Source organism: Planococcus citri, chromosome 5, assembly GCF_950023065.1.
Source record: "Planococcus citri chromosome 5, ihPlaCitr1.1, whole genome shotgun sequence".
Lineage (NCBI taxonomy): Eukaryota > Metazoa > Arthropoda > Insecta > Hemiptera > Pseudococcidae > Planococcus > Planococcus citri.
In genome coordinates this window covers 19,933,151-19,959,359 of record NC_088681.1, presented here as the reverse complement: position 1 = coordinate 19,959,359, position 26,209 = coordinate 19,933,151, and the positions used below count along the sequence as shown (strand labels likewise).

The 26,209-nt window shown below is 33.2% G+C and overlaps 2 protein-coding genes across 3 annotated transcripts in view; one reads left to right on the top strand and one right to left on the bottom strand.

Moving 5' to 3' along the window:
• cu (curled) overlaps window positions 1–26,209 on the top strand; it is a 37,126-nt gene that overhangs the window by 3,239 nt on the left and 7,678 nt on the right. The window contains exons 1-4 of one of the 2 annotated variants that reach the window (XM_065369944.1): window positions 18,621–18,897; window positions 19,283–19,452; window positions 19,592–19,633; window positions 19,733–19,854. In XM_065369944.1, coding sequence (XP_065226016.1) covers window positions 19,284–19,452; window positions 19,592–19,633; window positions 19,733–19,854 — 333 coding nt within the window. In that variant the 5' untranslated portion in view covers window positions 18,621–18,897; window position 19,283. Of the gene's footprint in view, window positions 1–18,620; window positions 18,898–19,282; window positions 19,453–19,591; window positions 19,634–19,732; window positions 19,855–26,209 lie in introns of those variants that run through there. The other variant, XM_065369943.1, reaches the window with a different exon arrangement.
• LOC135849492 (uncharacterized) lies at window positions 22,183–25,783 on the bottom strand. The gene is made up of 2 exons (XM_065369960.1): window positions 25,626–25,783; window positions 22,183–22,879 (listed from the first exon to the last, which is right to left on the bottom strand). Exons 1-2 carry the CDS (start codon window positions 25,635–25,637, stop codon window positions 22,490–22,492), a joined length of 402 nt encoding a protein of 133 aa, XP_065226032.1. The 5' UTR covers window positions 25,638–25,783; the 3' UTR covers window positions 22,183–22,489.

The window sequence follows — 26,209 nt, the reverse complement described above, 5'->3', positions numbered from 1 at the left end:
AAAAGTACTAAAAATGTTGACCGAAACCTTGAGCAACAAAAATTTTGAAATATTGTCCCTAAATCAAGCGAAAAATTTGTAAATACTTGTTGATTCGCTGGTGCTGATTTTTATAAAGATTCTTTTTAGCCAATTTTTCTTTAAACTGCGGAAGTTAAATCTAAAAATCCACCATCTCATCTGTCGATTCGAGAGGTAAAAAATTAATTGTTAGATCAATTTTTTTTACTTTCTACCTTAATTTGGGTGAATTTTGGTACTTTTCATGGGTCAAATTTAAACTCTGAAAAATTCGTCAAAATTCAAAAAAATAATGTAGGTATTTTTGAATGTTCTTTGATTTTTTTTGCCTCGATTACAAATTTCTTCATTGTTCAGTATTGTTTTCTAGTTGATAACTTTCAAAATGGTTCTCCCTTTCGATGTCAAATTAGGCATCTTAGGAAATTAATTTTTCGATGTTTTTATGGTTATCGTACTTGGTGGTTACATCTTCTCATAACTAGATCCCGAATATCGGTAACGTTTTACAGGACATCCTGTATATACTTCGAACGAATACACGGGTTCATCGATCGATCGATCGATTGCACGTAAAACTGATACTTGTGAGTAAATTATTCGTGCTGAGGATCGACTTTCTACCGTATTTATTGCGCTGATTCACACGAGGAATAATTAGAAATCACTCCACAAGTCACAAGTTCTGGCTTATGGTGATGACTAAGGTTGCTATTCGCACCTGGTACTCGTATTTTTAAATATGTAATTAGTAATCAAATTATAAAAGCTTGAAAGATCACCAAGGAAGCACCGAGTTGTGTTTTTTTCGATAACATTACGATATCGTCCTATAATACGTGCAGAAACACCCTCACACCATGAAAATTGAATAAGATTTCGTCGAAAAAACCGCGATACACTTCAGGCCTCGGTTACATAAGCTCATTCTGAAACAAAACAGAAGCGATAGGGAAATGAAACCGGCGAAAATTAAAATGTGAAATTTTTTATTTAATAAAAAACAAAGGGTTTAGGTTTACGGAACATGGAACGACGTCGTCGACGGAGAACGAGTCTAATTATTACGACGACGACCGACGACGTGTGTTGTGTATATTTGGTGAGATTATGACGTCCTTGAACTTCTTATAATAATGTGATGTGAATTGATCGTGTCAGTTTCATTCACATTGGGCGTAAAATTTTTACCTACAACGTTTAAATTGGTGCACGATATAGGTACGATTTTTTTCTCATCGTAACGCCGCAGCAGCGGTTTTTTACGATCTAGTTTTTTTTTTGGTCATTTTTTTTTTCAAACATTTATCTCATGTGTTGAGCAAAACTGGCCAGAGATTAATCGCCTCGGACTAAATTAATCTGCTTTTGTAGTTCATTAACACGTCGTTGATAAATTCTTTATTTTTCTATACTGTACCAGAGTGGCAGTATCACTTTACTTCATGTATCATATTTTTATTTGTATGTGAATGACGCTGTTTACGTAAACAATCACGTCTTGTCAATCATCAAACCGTGAAAATTGTTTACTGACCGGTCAACAGTGCCCAAGATGTAGATTTCGTCACAATTATCCAACTCCTTTCTCAGTTTTTCGCGAAATTTTCACGAGCGTGTAAATCAAGTCTCGTCTAGTAGGCCTGACGATAGTGTTCAACTTTACCCTAGACCGTAGAATACCATAATAAGTACGTGCTTATTACGCTGAATTGAATTAACCACTAATTAACGGTCGTTTTGATGCGTTCAACGGCAATAGATAGGTAAGGTACTAGATAGGTAGCTACGGTCGTTACGAAAATTATGTATAAGTACTACGAATGTGTTGTTTTCACAGAGAAAATAATACGTTAATACCTACCTAGGTATGCGAGATTTGAAATTAGCGTGATTCGAGTAGTCGTCTGGTCGATGTACGTGATGATTTTTTATCATTTACGGACCTCTCAGCTCTTCCTCTGTTCGTATCTGAAGTCGTTGGCCAATTAGAGGATCAATTTAGTTTACCCTCTAGAGGTTACTTTATTAGCAAAAGTATTTGTACATATAATTTTAAAAATGTGTGCGCAGATTCTCTAACAGATCATTCCTCGTCCTCCTCGCAACATTTCTACCCTTGGTACCCATTGTTCGAATGGTTTATCTATCAAAGGCTCACCTTTGCTGGCTACTTTTCATCAGGTGACTAAATTCATCTGGGTTAAAAAGGAATGGAGGAAGATCAGGAAAATTCCAGGCTGCTAAGGCAATTAAGACAGGCTTTCCCAAAAGAACGCCCAAAATTTAAAACAGTTTTAAAAAATTGCTAAAATCCAGTTTCTAAAAATTGAAGAAGGATGAAAGGGATGCAGAATCTAAACCCATGAAAGGCTCGATTGGACTATTTTCAAATAGATTTTCCAAATTTAAACCCCCCCTCGCCCTCCCTATCTATCTTGTATCCAATTGAGTACGATTTGGAGATAAAATGATGATGACTTTGGCCATCATCAAGATATGTAGCAATAATAGGAAAGCTCAACCAATTTTTTTCAGCTTCTCGTATAAGTGAGACCCTTTGGATTGGACTGGTACCATCAAATTCAAAAGATTATCAACTTTTAAAAAATATCGACTACTTTTTCATCAATATTTTTCAGTTTGATATTTGTAATTTGTGGTGTCGATTAAAATTCGATTTTTCAAGGCCAAAAATGATGAAACAAAAAATTATAAAATGTATTTAAAATAACTCGATGGCATCTTCAACTATCAGAAAACCAGGGGCGGATTTACATACAGGCTACAGGCAATACATAGGGTCATAGGCAGCTGCCTAGGGTGAAAAATTTTAGGGGGCGACAATTTTAGAGGTTATTTTTTTTTTTTTGAAAAATATTCCCTCATTTGCCAAAAAATTAAAATTTGAATGTTTGCACTTTGCATCCGGAGAAGTAGTATTAATGTTTGGTGATGGTGAAGATCTGTAACCTCTTCTAATAATGATTTAGGCACAAATTTCCAAACTCATATTTCTACCAGCTTTGTCATTGTCGTGGTCACACTCCTTTACAGGAGATAGCATATAGGAGGGGTGTTTCATAAGTCATAGCCAGCCACGCTCTGTGTCTCAGCTCTTATGAAAGCTACAGAAACGAACGACCACTCGTTGGATTCAGCAAGATTTTCTGAGTTGGAATACCGAATTTTGGGTCGCTAGGTACATTTTTGTGTGTTTTGCATTCATTTGAAATGGAAAGTCCTTTGATGTGTCCGTCCAAATTTGGTAAACGTATGAATACTATGAAAGTCCAAAATTTTTCAGGAGAACAAAAAAACGTTTTAAACATTCATATCTTGTTATTTGCAGTTCTAGATTGCATTATTATATTTTAGGGGTCTTAAGGGTATGGCCTGATGATATTTTATAGGTTGATCAATTATAATTAGTTGAATAATGCGCTCTGAAAGGACGTACGAGGTTTCTACTAAAGACAACATACAAGATTTTCATCATACTTACATACAACTTATGTTGTTTTTAACAAAGACTTACGAGGTTTTCAAATTTACAATTGATGAAAATCTTGTGCTTACCTTGTTTGTCGGACTTACGTGTTCTTTAATGTTGGATTTTCACTGATTAGAGCAGTAGGGTGTGTTTAAAACTTACGAGGTTTTTAAATTCGGATTCCTCGTTTTTTTTTTACTATTGACACCACAAAAAAAGCATTTTCAAATAAATCTGGACTTGCGAGGTTTTTATACCAAGCCATCGAAATGTTGATGGAGAGTGTGCCATGCCATTTCAAACAGTTAGAGCCAGTGTAGAATGATTTAAAGTGGGAAGAGAGCGAATACTCAACAAAGACTGAGCGAAAAAGCCAAGAAACGCAGCTGACAACTGGTTCGGCCTTTTGGCTTGGTTTTCATTGAGTATTTGCTCTCTTCCCGCTTTAAATCCGTCTACACTGGCTCTAACTGTTCAAAATGGCATGGCACGCTCCCCATAAACATTTTTCAATTGATTGGTGATTTTTCTTCCTCAAAATTTTTTCCTCTATGTGAAAGTGGACAACTGCACATCGTAAACCAAATTTGGACGGACATGTCAAAGGACTTTCCATTTCAAATGAATGCCAAACACACAAAAATGTACCTAGCAACCCAAAATTTTGTAATCCAACTCAGAAAATCTTGCTGAATCCAATGAGCGGTCGTTTGTTTCTGTAGCTTTCATAGGAGCTGAGCCACAGAGCGTGGCTATGACTTATGAAACACCCCTTGTACTTCCATCTATATTAGCTAGTTTCTAGTGTATCTGATCGTTTCTTTCAGGATGCTATTCCTATTCTCCTTTTCTTGTGGGTGGCCATCATCTGCTTTACTTTGGTATGCATTTCTCTAGAGTTGTGCCTTTTCTCCAGTTCTTTTATTTCTCAGTACTTCTCATTCCATTTATTTTTGGCCATTCTGCACAATCCCATGATCTAGTTATTTAGTGCTGTGTATTCACTACTTGGTCTGTTTGCTTTTCTTAGTTCTTCCATCAGATCCAGTATCTCTTGAGTCATCCATGGTTTGTGTTTTCTTTTTTCTTTGAGCGGAATAGACTTTTCTGCTGCTGTTTTAACCTTTTGCTTCTATTCTTGCCACTTTTCTTCAATACGTACCTTGTTCTTCTTCCAACTTGTCTTCCTTTTGTTTTTCCAGTTCGTCTTGGAATTTCTTTTGTGCGTGCTTTGATTTGATTTTTGCAATGTCAAGTTGTTGGTATTGTTCTTTGCTCTTCTACTGGTTCTTCATGACTATCTTGACATTTTGCCGCCAATAGCTTATGGTCAGAGTTATAGTCAGCACCAGGATATGTATGACAGTTCTTCACTGTGTTCTTGAATCTTTCTTTTATGAGCATGTAGTCTATCTGGTTTCTGACTTAATCTCTAGGACTGACCCACGTGTATAATCTTCTTGCATAGATCATGTCTTTCTGCAAACTCTATGAGCATTTCACCTCTTTCATTCTGCTCTCCAAGCGCATTATTTTTTTCTAAATTAGGTACTTGATTGTCAGAGAAAGATAGAAAAATTGTAAACTTTTGAACTTTTACCAAACTTTAAAGCAGCAGATGTGGGTCGGGGGACTGAGTGATGTGAAAAATACATATTGCCATAATCGAATTCTGCGGCCCAAAAAACATATATTTTGATGCATCACAAGACCATATTTAGTGAATTTTTCGACATCCCCCTTATGCCCCACGATACCTACCAAAACATGAAAATTTTGAAAAATTTTGGCGACTAAAAGTCATTTTACTCTTACAACATTTCGTTAAACTGCTTGAAAATCATTTTTAAACCGATTTTATAGCTTTTTACGCAAATTTAGCCCATAAAGATGAAATTTGAAAAATTTGACCCCCCTTTAAAGCAGTCTGGCGGGGCTTTGGCAGCACTTTAGGGTCGGCAGACCTACTACATATTCTGATTCAGCGTGAAAAATGCTATAATTTGGCACCAATTTGAGCCATCAGTTTTCTCGGGCAAAAGTTCAGAAAAATTGTGAACTTTTGAGCTTTCGCTGAGCTTTAAAGCAGCAGCTGCGGATTAGCAGACGAAGTGCTTTTAAGTCCCAGCTTTCAGTTATTTCAGGGCAATCGCAGTGGGTATAGGTCTTCTACTAATATGAGAAGTCCGCTGGTAAAAGGGCCTTAGCCGACGGAGGCCCTTTTTTCGAATTTCATCGCATCAACTTTTCTCCGAAATGCCCTTTTATCTGTTGGCCCCGCATATATGTATGTATTTGAGTTTATACTGCTCATCGTATCTCACTTCAATTTTAGCCCTTTCTGACTACAATATTCTCCTGAATTATCCTCCTAAAAGTGTTGAAAGATGACTAAAATTTCATCATTATTAATCATTAAAATAATACTGTCCACATCTGATGAACTTTTTAATGGTCCTCCGAGCCGGATATTTTAAATAAAAAGTGTTATGGGAAAGTTCAAACGTGAGTCGCCACTGTTGATGATGATGATGAGGAGGAGGAGGAGGAGAAGGAGAATGAGAAGGATGGAGAGGGAAGGGGAGGAGAACTGGGGAAGATGGTGGTAGTGGTAATATTGGTGATGTTTTGAATCTCTATACAAAGTTGTATTGATTCATCAATATCCTGGTTCTGGGTCTTTTTTCATCTCCTATAGGTTCTTTTGCACCACCCGAAGTCCCTCAATCCCCAAAAGGATCCAGTTTGGTAATGTATTCATCGCATTCCCGGATCCCTGAACATCCTCAAATTCAGCCTTCCTCCCCCTTTGCTATTGACTACTCTCTGAGAATTCGTTCGATGTTAGTTTTTCAGCTTTTGCATCTGCTATTTTTTTCTTTAATGGGTATCTGGGTGGACTACATCTTTATGAAGGAAAATGGTCAAGTTTTCTATGATGGAGATTCAAGTATGATAATATTGTTTCAATCACGCACGAATAGCGAAATTAAATTGCTAATTAAACTCCAAGGATTAAGAAATGTTTTTTTTTCTCCTTTTTTTTTCTCAAAAATTAGCATGATTTTACGAGCTGTTGTTAATCAATGGACGTCATTCTGGGGTAATTTCCGGATTACACCCTTTTCTGTATACCTGTACCTCATACAATTTGAAATTAAAATAGAACAACTATAGAGTGAAATTTCTAAGGTCAAACCAACAACAATGCTATATTTTTTTAGACTTACGTATTTTTAAAAAGTAGTGATGTTTAATTAAGAACTCTATTTCCACTATTGAACGGTTTTTACATCACTGTGACTTGACTCGACGCGCGACGTCAGCTTCGCGTCATAATTTCTGATTAATAACCCGCCAAGAATTTACAATATTCCCCCGGAAGTTGGAATTTAACAGTTTGTATGTATAAGTCCCTATATACGTAGCCTACGTTGAAAATGGATGATGTGATTTAATGCATACAAGCATATAAAGTGCATATATGTGTATAGGGACGATAACGCGTTGTAAGAAAAAAACTCAAAAAAAAATTAACGAATAATTCAAGTAACTACTGCGTTGTATTGACGTCAAAGCACATTATCACGTGAATATTATATTTTGAGGGGCAGGGGCCGATTATGCAAATGATGAGCGGAAATATCGAGTAGAAAATTTAACTACTTACTTAATTAAGAAATTCTGGGATTGCTCACAGTTATGTTGAGAACAAAGAATACTTTCCATTAAAATTATTACGTCAAAATTTACAAAAATTATTCAAATCTGATTTTTCAAAATTTGGAAAAAAATTAATTGGTTGCTAAAATTTAGGCTGACCCTCCCCCTTCCATTGGCGCAAAGAACGTGATACCCTCGTCAAAATTGCTCAAAATTTACTACAAAAACATGGTCAAAAGCGTGTAAAAGTCATTAAAAATGAAATGACAAAAAAATAAAATTGTTAGTTTACTCAATTATTTTGAAAATTGTTCGGAATATTGACAAACTGTCTGGAAAGTTTATGAAAAACCATCCAACCTTCATTGAAATGGTATGAAATTGTCCCAACTTTACATAGAAAATTTTGAACAAAAAAAATTGGGTTAAAAATGAGTGAAAAAATATTGACTGAATTGCTAAATTTAATTTGATTAAAATTATGTAAAAAAATAAAGTAAAAAAATTGAAAAACTTTGAAAATGATGTGAAAATTAAACATCATTAAATTGTGGAGCAAAATCTGACAAAAAAAATACTCTATCAAAAAATCACTTCTTTCCCTTTCAGTTTTAAAATTTCACCTCCCTTCAAGGTGCCCAGAACTAGGGTCCAATCTGCCTCTCAAGTGTTTTCGTAAAATCCGCGTAAAAGCTCGAGAATCACGATCACAACGTTTATAATTACGATGACCTGTCGACCTTTAAAGTTTAGTTTTTTTTTTCAAAAATTACTAATTCAAGGTGTTCCCTTTCGCGTGTAAAAAAATACGCCGTAACGAATTTGTGTGATGACTGAAAAATCATCGCATAACAGATCTCGAGACGTGGGTACTCATATTTTTGTGGTTATTTTAATATAATTATGTGTGGACATACGATACGAATGTACAATATGTATCGTATGAATAATGTATTGGTCGTTGCATTCTCTCAATCATCCGATCTATTGTCAAGATCGTCCTTTCGATGTAAATATGAGTAGTACTACTACGTCTTCACCTCGTCGCGTCGTCCTGTCGTGTCCTCTCTGCAGCATCTCCTCATCGTAGTATGATCAAAATATTCCATTTTTCTCGCCTATATTTACCTACCTGCGCTGTCAAGTGTACCTATTGTATAGGTTGGTATTAACGTAGGTAGTAGGTACTTCTTTACACTTCTACCTACCTACTTACACGCGGATGAGATAACTGCGACTTTTCTTTCTCATTACCTAGAATAAATTTTCGAATTATCAAGATTACGAGAGAAGTCGCGTCAACTTATATTACCATCATAATGTGCTATAATAAAAAAATAAAAAAATTACACAAAAGCAAATTGTTCAAGAACACGGATCTGATCAAAGATACTGTTCAATTTTGCTCCATTCGAAGAGAACCTGCGCAGCCTACAGTGACGTAAATTGGATATTTTTTCGTCTTCAGTCTTTTAGATGTAAAGTTTGTGTCTCGTAATAGGTACCTATAGGAGCTGGAATATTGTTAAATTTTCAAACATCTTTGGTCGAATTATTCGGTGTATTGTTTATGCGATAAGGGATTTTTCGCGTACGTATTGTTATACATACTCGTTGGAGAGGTCTGTCGTGTGTAACCTTGGAGAAAGAAATGCTCGATTGAGATGTTAAAATGTATAAGTGTATTGAAAGATTTGGACTGGTGATCGCTGGCGCTGGCGTATCCTAAGGCTAGGTGTTGTTTTACTGATTTATGAGTATTATCGTGGCCCAAACTGTACAGTAATTAGATGGTATCGTGTATTCGATAGGTGTATTCTAATATTTATGCCTTATAGACGAAATTTTGTCGAGTTCGCTGCCTCTTTTGCATGTCTACCTACCGTACCATTCATGTATAGTATTTCCTTCCTGAAATGATAAATTTGGCTATAGCGGAAGCTGATGAAGCTAAAATGTGTTGTAGATCACGTATAGTAATATTGTGATACCTGGGTGGTTTCCTCGATACCTGTGGGTTCTTGATATTATGTAGAATTTATCTTTATTTCTTCGCTTTTGATGGTATAATTATTAAAGGCTCGCTTCTCGGTTGGTATCCCTTGAGCATTGACTGCTCGTGAAAGACTTCATAAGTACTTAGGTACTTAGGTAGGTATCCGTTAGAAAATTTGTTCACGAGACCTGGTTATTAAATTGCAAAAACATTTTCCTCTAGTTGTATGCGACTGTGGGTTGAAGTGCCAAACTTTGTTGGGAGGGGTGAGGGGGAGGGGGTTATCAAATGTTGATAACTTTTAATTATTGGCTGTTTTACGTCTCCAAGAATACCTAATTGATTAGACGATCATCATTTGGCATTCCTGATCAAGCGTTGGGTCATTGCACTAGAAATGAACTTTGATAGCTGATTCATTCTTGCCCCTCTGCCCCCTTCCCTTCCTTCTGTATCAAAAAAGTCGGACAATGACCGAAGAGAAATTGCTCAAATATCATGAAAATTGGTATATGAGAAAAACATGAAGCTGCAAACTTTTTTTTTTGATTTTTTAATAAAAATTGATTTGACTTAAGTAAGTAACATTTTTCTGACTTTATTGCCTGCGTCAATCTTTTGGTTACAAATGACATAATCGTTTTGTAATTTTTTTTGGATTTTTTAAAAATGATTTTTGCTCTTTTTTTTTGAAATACGTGGGTTGGTAAAATGTTTTGATCTTTAGGTCTTTTTTGCACAAAATTTCAGTTTTTTTTTTTGTGATTTGGAATGACTGGTGTTTTATGTATTCATGTTTTTAAGACATTTTGACAACGTTTTATGTAAATTTCTCTACTTAGCCAAATTTTAGTGAAATTTCTTTGCTTTTTGCTAGTTTTTATACTGAGTATTTTTTTTTTTCGTGTTTTTACGTAGGTAATTTTACATGTTCTCAACAATTATCCATGCAATTTTTTGCCCAATTTTCCTGAGATTTCGAATTCTTTGCAAGTTTTTATTGATTTTGCGGATGTTTCTTAGTGTTTATATCATTTTTACGTGTTTTTAACCATTTTTCATGCAATTTTTGCTAAATTTTATTGAAAATTTTCAACTTCTTGCTAAAATTTATTGATTTAAATATTTTTATTATGCGTTTTTATATCACTTTAACAAGTTTTTTATTTTTTAAAATGAGAATTTTGTCAAATTTTACTGAAATTTTTTTTTGACGATTTAAGAAGTGATTCTAATGGTTTGTTCGTTTTTTAAGGCATTTTGGAAATTTTGTATGTAAAATAATTATGTAAATTTAGGCCAACTTGGTCAAAATTTCTTCAATTTTTTTCTGATTTTTTATTGATTTTAATGTTTTTTTCTCGTGTTTTCGTAATAATTTTTCGTGCTTTTTTGTTAAATTTCACCAAAATGTTGCCACTTTTCGGTATGATTTTAATGTTTTGGAGGGAGGGAGGGGGGTATTTTTTACTCCTTTGCAACGTGTTTTCGACTCATTTTCATGCAATTTTCGCCAAATTTTCCTAAAATTTCATCAGTTTTTTGTTAACTTTTTTATTCAAATTTTTTTCTTGTTACTTTAACATGTTTTTCGTTCTTTTTCATTTATTTTTTCGACTTTTGTCAAAAGTTACTGAAATTTATTATTATTATTTTTGATGATTTAAGCAGTGATTTCAATGTTTTATTTTTCTTTTCAAACCATTTTGACGATTTTTTATGCAAGTTTATCCACATATTGCTCAATTTTGCCAAACTTTTTTCTCATTTTTTGATGATTTTCATTGATTTTAATGTCTTTTTTCGTGTTTTTATTTCATTTTGAATGTTTTTAACATTTTTCGTGCATTTTACAAAAATTTTACCATTTAAGAAATTTTTTTGCCGATTTTAATGCTTTATTTTTCGTGTTTTTAAGTAGTTTTTCGTGTTTTTGATAATTTTTCACGTGAGTTTGACCTTTCATCAACGTATCACACTTTTTGGTAATTTTTTTGAATTAATTTTGCGGTATTGTTTTTTTTGTTTTCAGATTTTTTTAAAGCCATTTTTACTGATTTTTTTGTTTTTTTTTCGTGTTTTATTTATTGTTTGTGCAACTTTTCAAAGATTATATTGAAGAAGCTCTATTTAGTATCATTTTTAAAAAAGGGATTTTAATGCTTTTTCTCATTTTTTAATGCCACTTTTATGTCTTTCCAACTCTTTTCATGCAGTTTTTTGCCAAATTTTTTTTTTTTTTTTTGGGTGTTTATAATTACAAGATTATTACACCCGTAAGGGGGGGGGGGGTTAAATTTGGTTTGTGAGGTTGATGTTTTTTATTAGGGAGATGAATTTTTGTATTTCTGAGGGTTCGTCAGGGATAGTAGGTGGGTTTTCTTTTATCTGTAGTGTAAGTCTGTTTTGTTTTAGTTGGGGACAGTTGAAAAGTATGTGTTGGATGGATATGGGTTCGTTTCTGCAAAATTGGCATGAGGGTTTTGGTTCTTTTTGGTATAAGTGGTTATGAGTAATTTTTGTGTGGCCTATTCTTAGTCTGGTAATTAGGATTTCTTCTTTTCTGTTCAGGTGGCCTAGATTTTTCCAGGGGAGAGTAGTTTTTTTATGTTGGAAGAGTTTGTTTGAAGTTTGTTGTGACCAAAAGTTCTGCCAGTTAGTAAATGTGTTGTGAGTGATTAGAGATTTAATGTCATCAGGAGTGAGAGTGGTAAGAGGGGAGGGGGTAGCGGCTGTTTTTGCTAATCTATCAACAGTTTCGTTTCCAGTGATACCTATGTGGCTGGGAACATACATGAAGCTAATTGAGTAATCGTAATATTGGAGGTTAAAAAGGGACTTATGTATGTCTTGGACTATGGGATGGTCAGAAAAAATGTTTTGAATGGATAGCAGTGAACTTAGTGAGTCGCTTTGGATTAAGAATTTTTTATTTTCTGATTGAATGGAAATTATATCTATTAGGCAATGTTTTATGGCAGTGAGTTCAGCAGTAAAAATTGAGGCACAGTTGTGAATTTTGAAACTGAGAACTTTGTCATTAATTAAGTAAGCATAACCAGTATGAATATTAGAAATTTTTGAACCATCTGTGAAGCATAAGTTATATTCAGTATAGTTTGATAACAGTTCTAAGTAATGACTCTTGATTAATAATGGGGAGTGATCATGTTTTGGGTAGTTTCTTAAGTAAAATTCCATCTGTATAGGTTTGAGAGACCAAGGGGGATAGGATATTGGTTGATGTATTAGGTTTTTTAGGTCAATTTGTAGGTTGTTCATATTTTTGATAAATTCTGGGATTGGACCTGAAGTATGGAGGAAATGCTGGGAGCTGTAGACATTGAGTGACCTTTGAAGAGGGTGAGATGGATTATTTGCAACAGTTGTCAAGAATTTGTTTGTCATGAGAATTTTCCTAAAATCAGGAGGAAGCTCTGCAGAAGGAGGAATTTTGAACAGTTTTGAGAATGTTAGTAGTTTTATTTGACAGGTTTATAAAGCATGGACTTCCATATTCAATTTTACTACGTATCAGAGCTTTGTACAAGTGAAGTAATAGTTGGCGTGATGGGTTATACTTTGGATTTTTTACAATTTTTAGTAAATTTAGACATTTGTTAAGTTGAGCTTTTATGTTGAGAAAATGAGGCGTCCAAGTAAGTTTTTTATCAAAAGTAAGTCCAAGGAATTTAGTAGTTGGTTTGAAAACTAAAGGATGTCCTTTAAATTCAAGGATAGGTTCTGGGTAGGTTTTATTTCTCTTGGTAAAAAGTATACAGTGAGTTTTAGATTCAGAAAATGTTGGTCCATTTGTTTCAGCCCATTTTTCAATACAATTTAGAGTTTTTGAATAGCATTTTACCACTTTTCTGCAATTTTTATTTTTTTTGGTGTTTTTTTTGCTATTTCAATAATTTTAACGTGTTTTTAACCATTTTGGTCAAGTTGGGTTTTTATGCAATTTTTTCCTAATTTTACCAAAATGTCACCACTTATTGGTATTTTTAAAATTGATTTTAATGCTTTTTTTCTGTGCTTTTAGCTCTCTACAACATGTTTTCGCATCTTTTTTGTGAAATTGTAGCCAAATTTTACTGTTTCATCATTTATTTTGTTGATGATTTTCAGTGATTTTAGTGCATTTTTTGTGTTTTTGTGACATTTCAACGTGTTTTCATCCTTTTTCTTCTCAATTTATACAAAATTTTGCTAAAACTTGATTTTAATGTTTTTTTCCGAATCTCTCTAAAATTTCATTACTTTTTGATAATCTTATTCTTATCACTAAAATTTCATCATGTTTGTTTTGTTGAGTTGTAACTGTTCATTTTGAGAAGCTGCAATACATTGCAGCCAAGCGTTGACTATTTTTAGAGTCGAAAGAAAAAAATTCAGAAATTGCTTCAGGATTTCCCTTCAGTCTGTACCTACTCTATACATGTGATTTTGAAAGTTTTCCCTTCAAAAAACTATCATTTTTGTGTCAAAAAAGGTAAAGTGAAGAGGGGGAAGATGATTGAATTTTTTCGGCGATCTTTTTGTTGCCCGAAACATTGATATTTCCTGTCTGATTTTCCAATTCTGGGACCTCGACATTTCACCTTTTTTTACGCATATTTACACAAAGATCGGAATATACCCTTTCCTCTCATCATTATAATATGTAACAAAACATCATGAAATTGACGTAAGTTGTTCGAGTCTTCTCTTTCCGGTATAAGCTCGCAATCATCCTTGTAGACCAATTGACCCAAGTCATTCTTCACCACGATCCCCGGAACCTTATAATTTTATTGGTAGCTCTCGTAGGTTTAGTTTGGGTAACATATGAGGTATAACAACCTATGCGGATGCGGTACTATTGAATTGAATCGAACGAATGAACCATTGAAAAACCCACAGTATATGATGTATTTTTACGTCAGTTTCTAAAGTAAACATGCTACATCATACCATATACCCGCAGAAAATCGAAACACTCGGAGCTGCACTGCCCTTGTTATTCGAGTACGCGATACCTTGGGATGGACAATAGTGCGACATTTTTGTAAAAGGTCTCTCTCATTAATCCAATTGTATCGGATTAGTGTAAATAGGAATAGGATGAAAGGTCGCATCAATGTCCGCATCTAACTATACAGATACGAATAAATATACAGAACAACACCAACGCTGAACGCCAAAGTATCGCTCGTTGACGAAAAAAAAGTGAAAGTAATTTAAACAAAAAATAAAATAATAAAAAAATCGTACGTACTACCTACCTCTATACAATCGCTGCTTCTATTCAAAATGTAATATTGATGGATTACCTACTCGGATTAGAGTCTATCGGAAGCGAAATAATACAGATTAGCGAACCGATAACATGGGATGTAGCCTAAAACCTATATCTAACCGATGGTACGAGACTACGAGTGTATTGATCGTCGAGTTCTTAACTATAGTAATTTTCTCATTTGCGTGCTTTTCAATTACGTTGTCTGTACCGCTGAGAACCCGGCGGATAGACAGTGTGTAAGATGAGAATTATCGCGTGGAAGCTGAGGTATTAACTTGTTTGATTTTCGATAGGTGGATGATCGGTTTTCAATATTAAAGATGGTGTAAAATTACAATTCGCTGAAGAAAAGGGTGTAAAATCGTATTTTTTGAGACTTAGAGGAAGAAAGGAGGAGGGGGACATTCGAGGGACAGAATCTATGAGAAAGCATAGACTAAGAATGTGAGAAATTGAGCAACAATTTTCAGCATGGCATTTTAAAAAATTTTAATACTTTCGGAATTGGAATATGGCAAAAGCCTCAGGACTTCTGGGAGAGGAAATCGAACAAGTTGAGATTACAATATTGAAGTATGTAGGCAGAAGTTGGGTCAAGAGGTTTCTTAGGGCTTCATAAAGAAAACAGGACATCGACACTGACTGACGAATTGAACGAGGATTATTTTATTTTATTTATTCTACCCCATAAATACCTACCTACCTATTTAATAATTTGAAAATTTAGGTACATTGAATTTTTTTAAATTTATACAACAATTAATTTAATCATTTTGGAAATTTTTTGAAAGCCCACATAAATGGACTCACTTTTGGAGTACTTCTAAAGTTATTTTTTGTATCAGAAAATCATTTGAAAATTCATCATATTTGTTGATGAATTTTATTTTGCCTTTTTTACGACAATTTTTCCAAGTATAAAAAATAAAAACCAGCAGGGGGCCAAAAGATTCAAAATTTGGGAGACAAAATATAAGACATGAAAGCCAAATTTCAAGTTTCTACCTTAATTTTAGCAGATTATAATTTTGTCAGTGAAAATGAACCATTTGAATTTTGATGAAAATTCCTGGAAAATTGGAAAGTGGAATTCAAGGCATGAAATTTGAATTGGTGGCGTATTTTTGAATGCTCTTTCAATTTTTAAAATTTGTTTCAAGATTTTTCGCCAAAGCCGAATGAGAATGGGGATACCTTATGCTTGCCAATAATGAAACAAAAGTCAAACATTTGCTGTTTCAGGTGACGCCAAATTGTTGAGAAACACAACCCTGTGAATATTTTTGTACTAAATTTTTTGTTGCTCAGGTATTCAAACTTTATCACACTGTATTATTTGCTGATCAGGTGGGCATTATTCTCTCTAGAGAAGGATCTCATTCGACACAAAAAATTTCATATTAGATCAGGAGGAGGAGGATTGAAAGAAGAGTAAAAAATACACTATAGGCAAAAATTTCAGCTGTTGCAATTCATTTCTAGATTTTTGGGGAATTTTTGAAATTTTATAGCCCAACTTCTTATGAAAAAAATCAAAATTTGATAGAATTAACGAAAAAGGCTGAAATTTGGTTTATACCCAATTTTAGACCTTCAGAGTTGATCGGTGATGGTTTTGAGTTGTTGCGGAAGCTTCAGAAAATTTTCGATTTCTCCAATTTTCTAAAAAAAATATTATAATTTGGGCCAAAATGAAATTCAGAACCTATCAAGTCGGATATTTTTTCCAGCCAGTGATTATTTTTGAAAAGAAATGAAAAATTCTTCGTTCGTGAATGTGTGAATGAAAAGGGCTGAAATTCTGATTGTAACCATCTTCAACAGCTTTTGAGTCGGCTGCTGATGGTTTTGAGCTGTTCTTCTGGAGCTTCCAGCGATTTTTTTGTTGTCCAGTTTCTGAAAAAAAGTCTATAAATAGGATCAAAGTGAAATTCAGCATTTATATAAACTCAGATTTACTGTCTTTCTGACCTTTTAGTTCGATTTAAGCATAAATAGTTTTGTTACAGGTCAAATCCTAAATTTTCTCCAGCAATTTTTGAAAAAAAAAAAATGAAAAATTTGTAATTTGCAAACACGTGAACAAAAAAAGTAAAAATTTGGTTTGTACCCTATTTTTGATCTTTCAAGTCGATTGGTGTAAATTTTGAACTGTCCTGGAGCCTCCAGCGGATTTTCAGTTTTTCCAGTTTTCAAAAAAATACTGCAAATTGGGTCAAAATGAAATTCAGCTCCTAAAAACTCGGATTTACTGGTCTTTATGACCCTTTAGATCGATTCTGGCATATTTATTTTCAAAATAGGTATTGATTCAATTTTTTTGAAACTAAACACGTGAAATTTTGGCGGTTTTTTTCAAATTTTTCAATTTTTAATGATTTTTTAATTTGTTTTGTAGCTTTTTTCTGTTGATTTATAGCATTTTTTTTAAATTTTACAATTTTTACAAAATATTTACAATATTTTACCAATTTTTTTCATCGTTTTTTATATTTTTTCGCGAACGTTGTGTCGTTTAATTAAATCTTACAATTTTCTCTTGCGATCATTTTTGAAAAAAATGAAAAATTTTACATTTGCGAGAATGTAAACGAAAAAAACTAAAATTTGATTTATGTAGTTGCAAATTTGAGTTCCCTAACGCTGAATATAATTTTGACCCTATTTATGTCATTTTTTTGAAAAACTTGGAAAACCGAAAATCCGCTGGAGGCTCCAGAACAGCTGGAAAGTCGAAACCATCACCAATCGACTCGGTAAATTAAAAATATGAGTACTCGTATGGTATAAATCAAATTTTATCCTTTTACGTTGATTTGATCAAAATTTTTTTTTCATGGGAAATGACTATCTAACAGGGTTGGGTATCTACGCGTAGAATAACCTATTCTACATTTTGGTGTAGAATGCGTAAAATTTGATGTAGAATGTGTAAAATGCGTAGAATAGGCGTAGAATGCGTAGAATGTGTAAAATATGATGTAAAATGCGTAGAATGCGACAAAATCACCCATCTGAAAGCCAAAAATATTGTTTATTTATCAAAAATGTGATTTGAAAAATGAAAATTCAACTATTTTGTTCAGCAAATTAAATTGGAAATGTGAATTTGGAATTTCTTCTTTTTGATTATGTAACCTGATTATAAAATAAATAATGGAAAAAATGAAAAAATAAAGTTTTTCGAAAAAAAAATTGTCTGCACATTTACCTATTTTACGCGTATTCTACGCATTCTACACATTCTACGCATTCTACGCATTTTACATTTTTTCCAGGCTATTCTACATGTGCTATTCTACGCGTAGAATGTCCATGTATTCTACATGGTGTATTCTACGGCACAACCCTGCTATCTAATGAGCCTTTAAAATTTCAAAAATTTGCCAAATATCGAGAAATGAATTTCTGCTGCTAAAATTTTGAACTTGTTGTAGTTCGCAGGAAAGGGGGGATTCGAATGAGCGTGACTAAAAAAAGAGCAAATTCACTCTATTTAAAATTTTCCCCACATTTTGGTCAAAAATATGAAGCTTTAGTGCTCCTTGGGGTATTGAGATATGATTTTGAAAATTGATTTATTGAGAAGAGATGAGTTTTCATTTCAAAACTTCCTTTTTGAGCTTTTTAAATTTTAATGACTGATTTGAATTTGAATCGTTTGCCTTTTAGATTGAAAATTTCGCTTACAAATTTGCTTTAAATTCAATCAGTGTTGCCTTCTTGAAAAATGATCATCATTATTAGTCTGTATTTTTACTCCTTCGATTTCTGTAGCTGGCAAACCAGTTTACACTTCTGTTTCTTGGGTTGCTATTTTATCAGGCGAAATTTGATCAGCTCAATTTCAGGCCCAGACTCTGTTGGTGATTGAAATTAGGCGGGCGGGGCAGCTTTGAAGAGGAAATATGAAGAGTTCGTTTCAAAATTTAAATACTTATTTGAAACAAAAATTTTCGAAAATAATTTTAGGTAGGTACCTATGCTTTGTGATTTTTTAATCAACTAGATTAGGAGCCAAGCAATACGAAATAATTTTTTTCGAAATACCTCCTTTTTGAAATTGGGTCTGAAAGTGAGAAAAAAATATACTGCTGAGATTCGAAAATGAATTTTTTTTTCAATGACTCGACACAAAATGACAAATCGCGAATTCGCGAATCGAATCTTTCATTCAGAGATTTGTTACAACCGCGAACCGCGATCGAGCGCTAGTTGTACATTCATTCAGCAAACAATCAGCTGCTGTAAACAAGAGGCCATTTTTTCAGTCGAACATTTAGATAACATTATCAATAGTGGTAAACAAATTACAGTAATTATCCACCGATCGGTTAAAACATGTCTAAAATGTGTAAATTTAATATTCGACAAAATTAACGAGTATTTTTGGCCTAAAACAACGAATCGCACCGAAGACAAATGCACCAAAGTATCATTGTATGTATTTTTACCAACATTATTAGTATAATTAGGTATATCGTATATCAGGTTATCTTTTTCAGCCTGCATAATACATGAACAAAATTGAAATTAATTATAATACATATTATCGATGTGATGTGTATACCTGACGAATTAATATGCAAAATATTACACTTGAAAACAAAAAATCTACTTTGAACGTCATAATATTCCAAGTTGATAAGCTATCTCAATAAAAAAATAATATCGTAAATCCGGGTTTCTTCCCATCATTTCTAGTTCATTCGCTGTAATACGAGTATATAAATATTAAATAATAATTAAGTTATAAAAATATTGTTAACAAATTCGAATGAAATCTAATCCGAAACGTTTGTATTTTTGTATTATGTTTCTACAGAATGGGAAGCTTCACATCGGCTCATATTTACAACAACGATGACCACGAAGATAACGATATCGAACTTCCCAAATCGATGAACGGTGACGATTTGTTGGCTATTTTCGAAAATGACACCGCAACCAATGCTCTGCAATTGCAAAGGGAATTCTTACGAGTTAACGATAAAGGTACCTAATATCAATGTTAAAATTTACGAATTCAAACCTGTGTATAAAGTTCCATCTATGTATTTATTTACCCAATTTTATTGATGATGCCATTTAGGAAATGTTAAATTGACGTGTTGTTATTTTCCTTCTGTTCTAGCTTCTGATATCCGAGTGATGCAATGGAACGTGTTATCTCAGAGTATGTATCGATTCCGATGTTCAAATTTGTAAACAGTCAACACCTATCTAGATCTACATACGTAAAAACTGACCCAATTTTTTTTCGTGTTTTTTTTAGCTATTGGTCAACATTACGATAAATTTGTCAATACTCCTCGCCGGGCTCTCGAATGGAAACACAGGAGATTTTATATTTTACAAGAGATGATTACCTACATGCCGGATATATTCTGCTTACAAGTAAGTTTACGGGTATATTTATCTCTATAGGCAAGTATAGGCCTACCCAGAGTGGCAAGATTCAGATTTCAGAGGACGAAGACTAAAATTCAATTAAAATTATCGAAATGGTTTTTTAAAAAGTCAGAATTAGTGAAAAATTACAAAAAAAAAATTGTTGAAGTTTTGAGCCATTGCTGGGTACGTTGGAACTTGGAGGATTACCTTCGTTCAACTTGCTATACCCCTCCTCTTGGGGCTTCAATGCTGATGTACAACTGTAATTTTTCGTTCAGTTGTCCAATTTTGAAGCCCTGATTTATAAAGGACGTTCAAAAGAGATTTTGAACATTCAAAGTTGATTTTTTTTTTTAGAAAGTTCACTTTCAAATGTATTCAAAACCAAGAGCTATCATTTAATTGAATAGATCTGAATATTTTTTGCTCTGTGATGTCAATATCCTAAAGAGGCACTCTTCTCTCAATTCTGGCTCAATTTTGAAAAAAAAATTAAAAATTGTGTTGCATATTGTTTAGCGATGATTTCGAATTTTAAATTACAATTCTTACTTTTAAAAAATTAAAATTTTTGTAACTTGTGGTTTGTATTTTTTTTTTTTCATCGTTTCAAAATTGTCTGGAATTATTGTTTTTTTTTTTAATCAAAAATTTACTAAAATTCTCGCGTTTTGAGAAAAATTGTTAAAAATTGCTGACTGTCGTTTTTTTTGCAAAAAATTCCTATTTTCTTTCGTCAAAATTATCAAAGTCTCGCTTCTTTTTTTCAAATATTGCCTTTTTTGCCAGAAATTTTAAAAAGTCTCGGTAGTTCAACTTTTTAAAATTAAAAACCAAAACATTTCTATGTAGTTGTAATGCTCTGTTTTTTTTGTTTTTTTTACTGATTTTTTTCTGCATCTAAATGTTTTTCTCACGTTTCGTCACTTTTTCGGTCAACTTTTTGGTTTCTTTTTTGAGCTTCTTTGGTCACTAAAGTGATATATTTTTTGTGGGGGGGGGGGGGGGAGAAATTGAGTGCGAGCCCTGAAATATTGTATCTGTTTCTAATTTGAATGTAGACTCTCATTCTGTTGTTCAGTTTATTTTCAAAATTTTAATTTTAATTTCCAAACTTTCTGAATTAAAGTCAAGGATAACAAAATGAAAAATCGTTACATCTCTCGCTCAAAATTTTCGAAATTGAGTTTCTCTCGGTGTCTCAATTGGAAGTGGAGGTAAATTGTAAAATATACTGTGAAAAAATCGAAATCAGTGACTCCCAAAACTTAAATTTTCATTGTAACCTTGAAATTTTCAACAATTTTGAAATTCGACTCCCGTGCTCAATTTTGAGTCAGACGAAAAATCAACTAAAAATATTGAAATATAGCGACTTCAACTTGTTTTCAAAAGTTGAGTCCGCCATTTTTGAAAGGTTGAATTTAAAATTTTGAACCAATATCAATATAGAGCCGAGAATTTTGATCAAATTAAAATTCACAGGGGCTTGGAAATATTTTTGGTTCATTTTTAGTGAACTTTCCCCGAATTATTGATTCAGAAAACGAAGTTTGCTGAAGGCTCCAGAGTAACTCAAATCCGCCACTAATTCATTTGAAAATATGGAAATAGGATGTTAGTAAATAAATTCAAACATCAGCTTTAAGTTTTTTTTTACGTTTTTAAAGAAATGCTAAAATAAATTTTTGAAAAATTCTATACGCGAATTGGGAGAAATACGTACAGTTGTTGATTGAATGAAATCGTGGAAAGAAGATTTTCTATGTTTTTTTCTTTCTACGTAGATGCTTAAAAATTTTCTCCATGTCAATTTCTCATTCGTTCCCAACCTAAAAAAATTTTAAATCTATTTTTCTTCTGTTTTGTTCTGTTTTTTTTTTCAAAAGTAAAATTTGAAAAGTTCTTTTTTAAATAAATTGAAAAACGAAATTTGAGGAAGTTGGCAATTATTATTCATACTCTGCCTCTGAATAAGTCAGTTAATAATGACGTGACGTAATAGAGGCGTTCCCTACGAGATGATTTTTTTTCAAAACAATCGAGAATAAGGCAACTACATAGTTAATAAACATTATGAATTCCTACTCACCTTGAAAATGCTCAAAAAATATTCCAAAAGAACGGTTCCAATTGCAGAATATGTTGGAAAGATGATGGAGATTTAAAGAGAGGTCGTTTGTGAAATACTTTTTTGCAAAAATGAGTGCAATTTTTATCTTGCTAAAAATCTTCGACAAATTTCTCCAATTTCTTGCTGGAAAAATTTTGGAAAATTTTCTTTTTGAACGATTATCTAAAAAAGCTGTTCGAGGTAATGAAAATTCAACATTGCTGAAACATGGAATTTTATTGAGTTTGAATGGAGGTATGTTCAGATGTGTACTTATTTACCATTTTTTACAAAGGTAAACTTTCCAGTGAGCTAGGTATTGAAATATCTTGTGTAGGTACATATTACAAATTAGTTTCGATTTATGTAAACATTTTACGTAATTTAAATTAACAATCAACATATTTGTTACAAAAATTGATCTGATCTAGAACTAAATTATTAACTGGTTTCGAATCGGTTCTAATATCTGTGAAATTAGCTGGTTGAATGGGCGAGTTTACTTTATCTGATGAGTGGTGTAAATCAACCTCTGTTGAAACCGCCACCCTGTTGATTATAACCGCTACCTTGTTGACCAAAACCACTTGAACCGCCTTGTTGGAAACCACCTTGACCATAACCACTTTGACCACCTTGGCCGAAACCGCCTTGACTGCCTTGTGATCCACCACTTGAACTACCAGCAGTAACACTGCTTTGTTCTTTATGGACGTAGCTATTTTGTCCACCTTGGCTACCTTGACTGCCGCCTCCCTGTGCATAACCACTTTGACCACCTTGGCCGAAACCACCACTGGCACCACCCTGTTGAAAACCACCACCGCCCTGTTGGAAACCACCGCCGCCAATAGGGCGGCCACCACCGCCAAATTGTGCAGAAACCACGGCAACACAGACTAATGAAAGAATCACCTAAAAAAAAAAACACAGGGAAATTAAAAAAAAAAACTTGTTTACGCTTCTTAAATGACTAGATAATGCTATACATAAAATCAGGGTAAAATCGAAAAAAAACACACATAGGTAACTTTAATAATTATATTCGCTGAAAAGTTCGTTTTTTAGTTAAATGTATGCTATAAAAAAATTTGAGATCCTCCCCTCCCTATTTGAAAGCATCGATTTGCTTCATTTATTTTTATTGGCAATATTTTTCTGGATTTTATTGTTCCTAATCGCTACATCGGATCATTTTGGCTGATAAGAAGAGGGATTTTTTGCTAAATGCTGAAAAATTGTGTGAGATGAACGTAATGGAATTTGAAAACAGCGAACAATAACATTTCCCAAATTGAAAAAATTTCTGTATGAAATTGAGGCCAGTGCCAACTCCATGTGGTAAAATTTTATTTCAAGTTTAAAAAATCTACTGAAGGCTCCAGTAGTTTTAAAAAAGTCGCTGGAGGCTCCAAAACGATTTGAAATCCACCTGCAGTCGACTTCATAGCGTATTGAATTTCGGCTTTATAACACCATTTGATGAAATTTTGTGGATATTTAAATTTTCGTAAATCTACTATAGGCTCCAAAATGACTTGAACCCACCAGCAGTCGACTTGATGAAGTGTTTAAGTTTGAGTGCAACGTCAATTCCGGATTTCCAACTTCATTTTGATGAAATATTGTGGACATTTAAAATTTCAAAAATCTGCTGGAGGCTCCAGAACTGCTTAAAACGATTTAAACCCTCTTCAAACCGTTTTGACAGGTCGAAAATGGGGTCTTTCTCTAATTTCAACTTTCTAGGTCGAATTGGTAAAATTTTGATTTTTCCCCTTATTTTTGGCCTAAATTTGATTTTCGAAAATTCACCAAAAATCCAAAAATAGACTTTAGCACTTGAAATTTTAGCTGCATCGTGATCAATTTTTGCATTTTGTGCGAGTCCTATAAGTTGGAAAGCAAAATCTACGATTTCGGCTGCCCTATCAATCAAAATGGCCGCCATTTTGTTAGTAAGGCCAACTTTTTAATTGGCTAGTTGGCTTCAAAATTTTCGTCAGGGTGTCCCCTTCAAGAAAAAAGCCGTCCCACTCCCAGAGGATCGGCGGGGGGCAATTATTCTTACTGTCATATGCCAGACTATGGATGTTTCCTTTTCCTCCATTTTCAAACTTTTTTTCAACTTTCTTACCTCTAAAACCAAATGAGAGGTTCTGTGACTCAAAATTTTTGAAAAACAAAAATTTTCCTAATTTTTGATGCTGCAAGGGAAATTTTGAACCTTTGCTCCCTCTTTTCGACTCATTATGGATTCCAAATGTCCTGTCTCCTGTCTTCAGATTATCAATTTCAATGTTTTAATTGAAAAAATAGTCATATCAGATCATTTTTTTGTAGTTTCCAAAAATTACAATGAATAGAAATCTCTTCAAATGAGTTCTCATAAGGTCAACATTATTTTCAGATGGTTTCCAGTTTCTGGTCGAAAAAATCAGTGCGATGCCAAACTTAAAAAATTATTTTAATAATAATTTTTAAAATTTTCACAGCATTTCAACTCACTACTCTCCGTCTCAGATTGTCTCAGTATCCTGTTAACCCAAATTTGAATGATGAACTTGAGCATTTCTAGTTTTTAGTCCAAAAAAATCTTGTAATGTTACGATTCAGCTATTGGAGACGATAAAATCCCAACTTATTTTTAAAATAATAGTGCCAACCCTTTTATCTCGACCCATAGTAGTTTGTGGATAAATTGTTTAAAAATTCGTCGCTTGACGTTTGAAAAAATGTAATCTTGCCCCTACACCATTTTGTGTGTAGTTTTTGCTTGAAAGATTACAGGAAATTCAAAAAAATAGCCCAGAAAACCGAGAAAAATAAAATAAAATAATTTCTATCAAAGATTGGCTACCCTGTATAAATCTTGGATTCATATCCAGCGTGTTGAAGTGCCCTGAAACGCATTTTTTTCGCAAGCATTTTGTCCAGTTTTTCAAAATTTGATTTTTGATTTAATTTTTCACGAAAAAAAGAGATTTTAGGGTGAAAAAATAAACACTGAAAATGTTGCTAAATAATTTCGAGAAAAAATGAAAATTGGGATAATTTGATAAGTTGAATTCGAGCATAAGCCTAACGATGAAAAAAAAAACTGGCCAAAAGGAATCATCCCTACAGCAGATAATTTTATCAAAACATGATTTTTGTAATCGTTTAAGTGGATTTGGCCATTCGAAAAGTGCTGAAAATTGGCATAATAAAGAATGAATTGAATAATATTTCACCAGCTAATTTTTAAAAAATTTTTGAAGTCGGGTCGAAAATAGCTGACTAAAATTTTCAAAAGAGAATTTAAAATTTTCTCCTACGATTGAGCTAAAAGTGTGAAAATTCTGTACTTTGAGATCACACTCCCTGTAGACATGGAGGGTGGTAGGATTCTAATGATGGGCTCAAAAATCGACCCTGAAGAAAAATTTGAAAAAATGGAATTTAGATGATTCACTTTTCATAGCCTGCTGTTGCCCTTTGAAAATAAGCCACCATCTATCGAATCATAAAAATTGAAAAAAATGAACTCCTCAAGACTCACACAAAAGTGTCAAATAAATAACACTTTTTCCAAAAAAAAAAAAATCAAAATAATACCTAAATTTATAAAGAAAAATAATACCCATCTAATCCTTAAAATGAAACAGAAATAGGTACTTACGAATTTCATCATCTTGTTTATGTTAAATTAACACAAATTATACAAAATCGATTAAAACAAACAAGTACTTAACGTATCGCTGGAAAAATCGCAAATGATACTGAACTCGAAGATTCAAACATAAGCTGTAGCTTAAATAGATCCGGTTGAATAATAAGTAAACTCGTTTTAGGAAAACGATGCCCAATATAATACTCAAGGTTAATACCTATGCGAATAAATAATTTAAATAAAGAAGCTACATAAATGTATCTCCGATTGAACGATAATTTTCTTCGAATAAGGTAAACTACCCTATAGTGAGTATTTATTTATTATACGATTCTAAAACGTGGATTGGCGACAAATAAGATATATCTACCAGCTACCTGGATATTACATAATATATTTTTACTAAATTCAAATCAAGAAGAGAAAAACATGTTTGGAACAAACTCCGTAGGTACCTAGTTTTGATGGAACCAGTTGTTGTCATCAATAATTCTGAAAAATTTCCATGCCTGCCTGGTTTTTTGTCAGGTCATCCTACCTCCGAGCCCTTTCCCATTTCATTTAGGCCGCTAAACTCTTAATGAGTTCGCCTT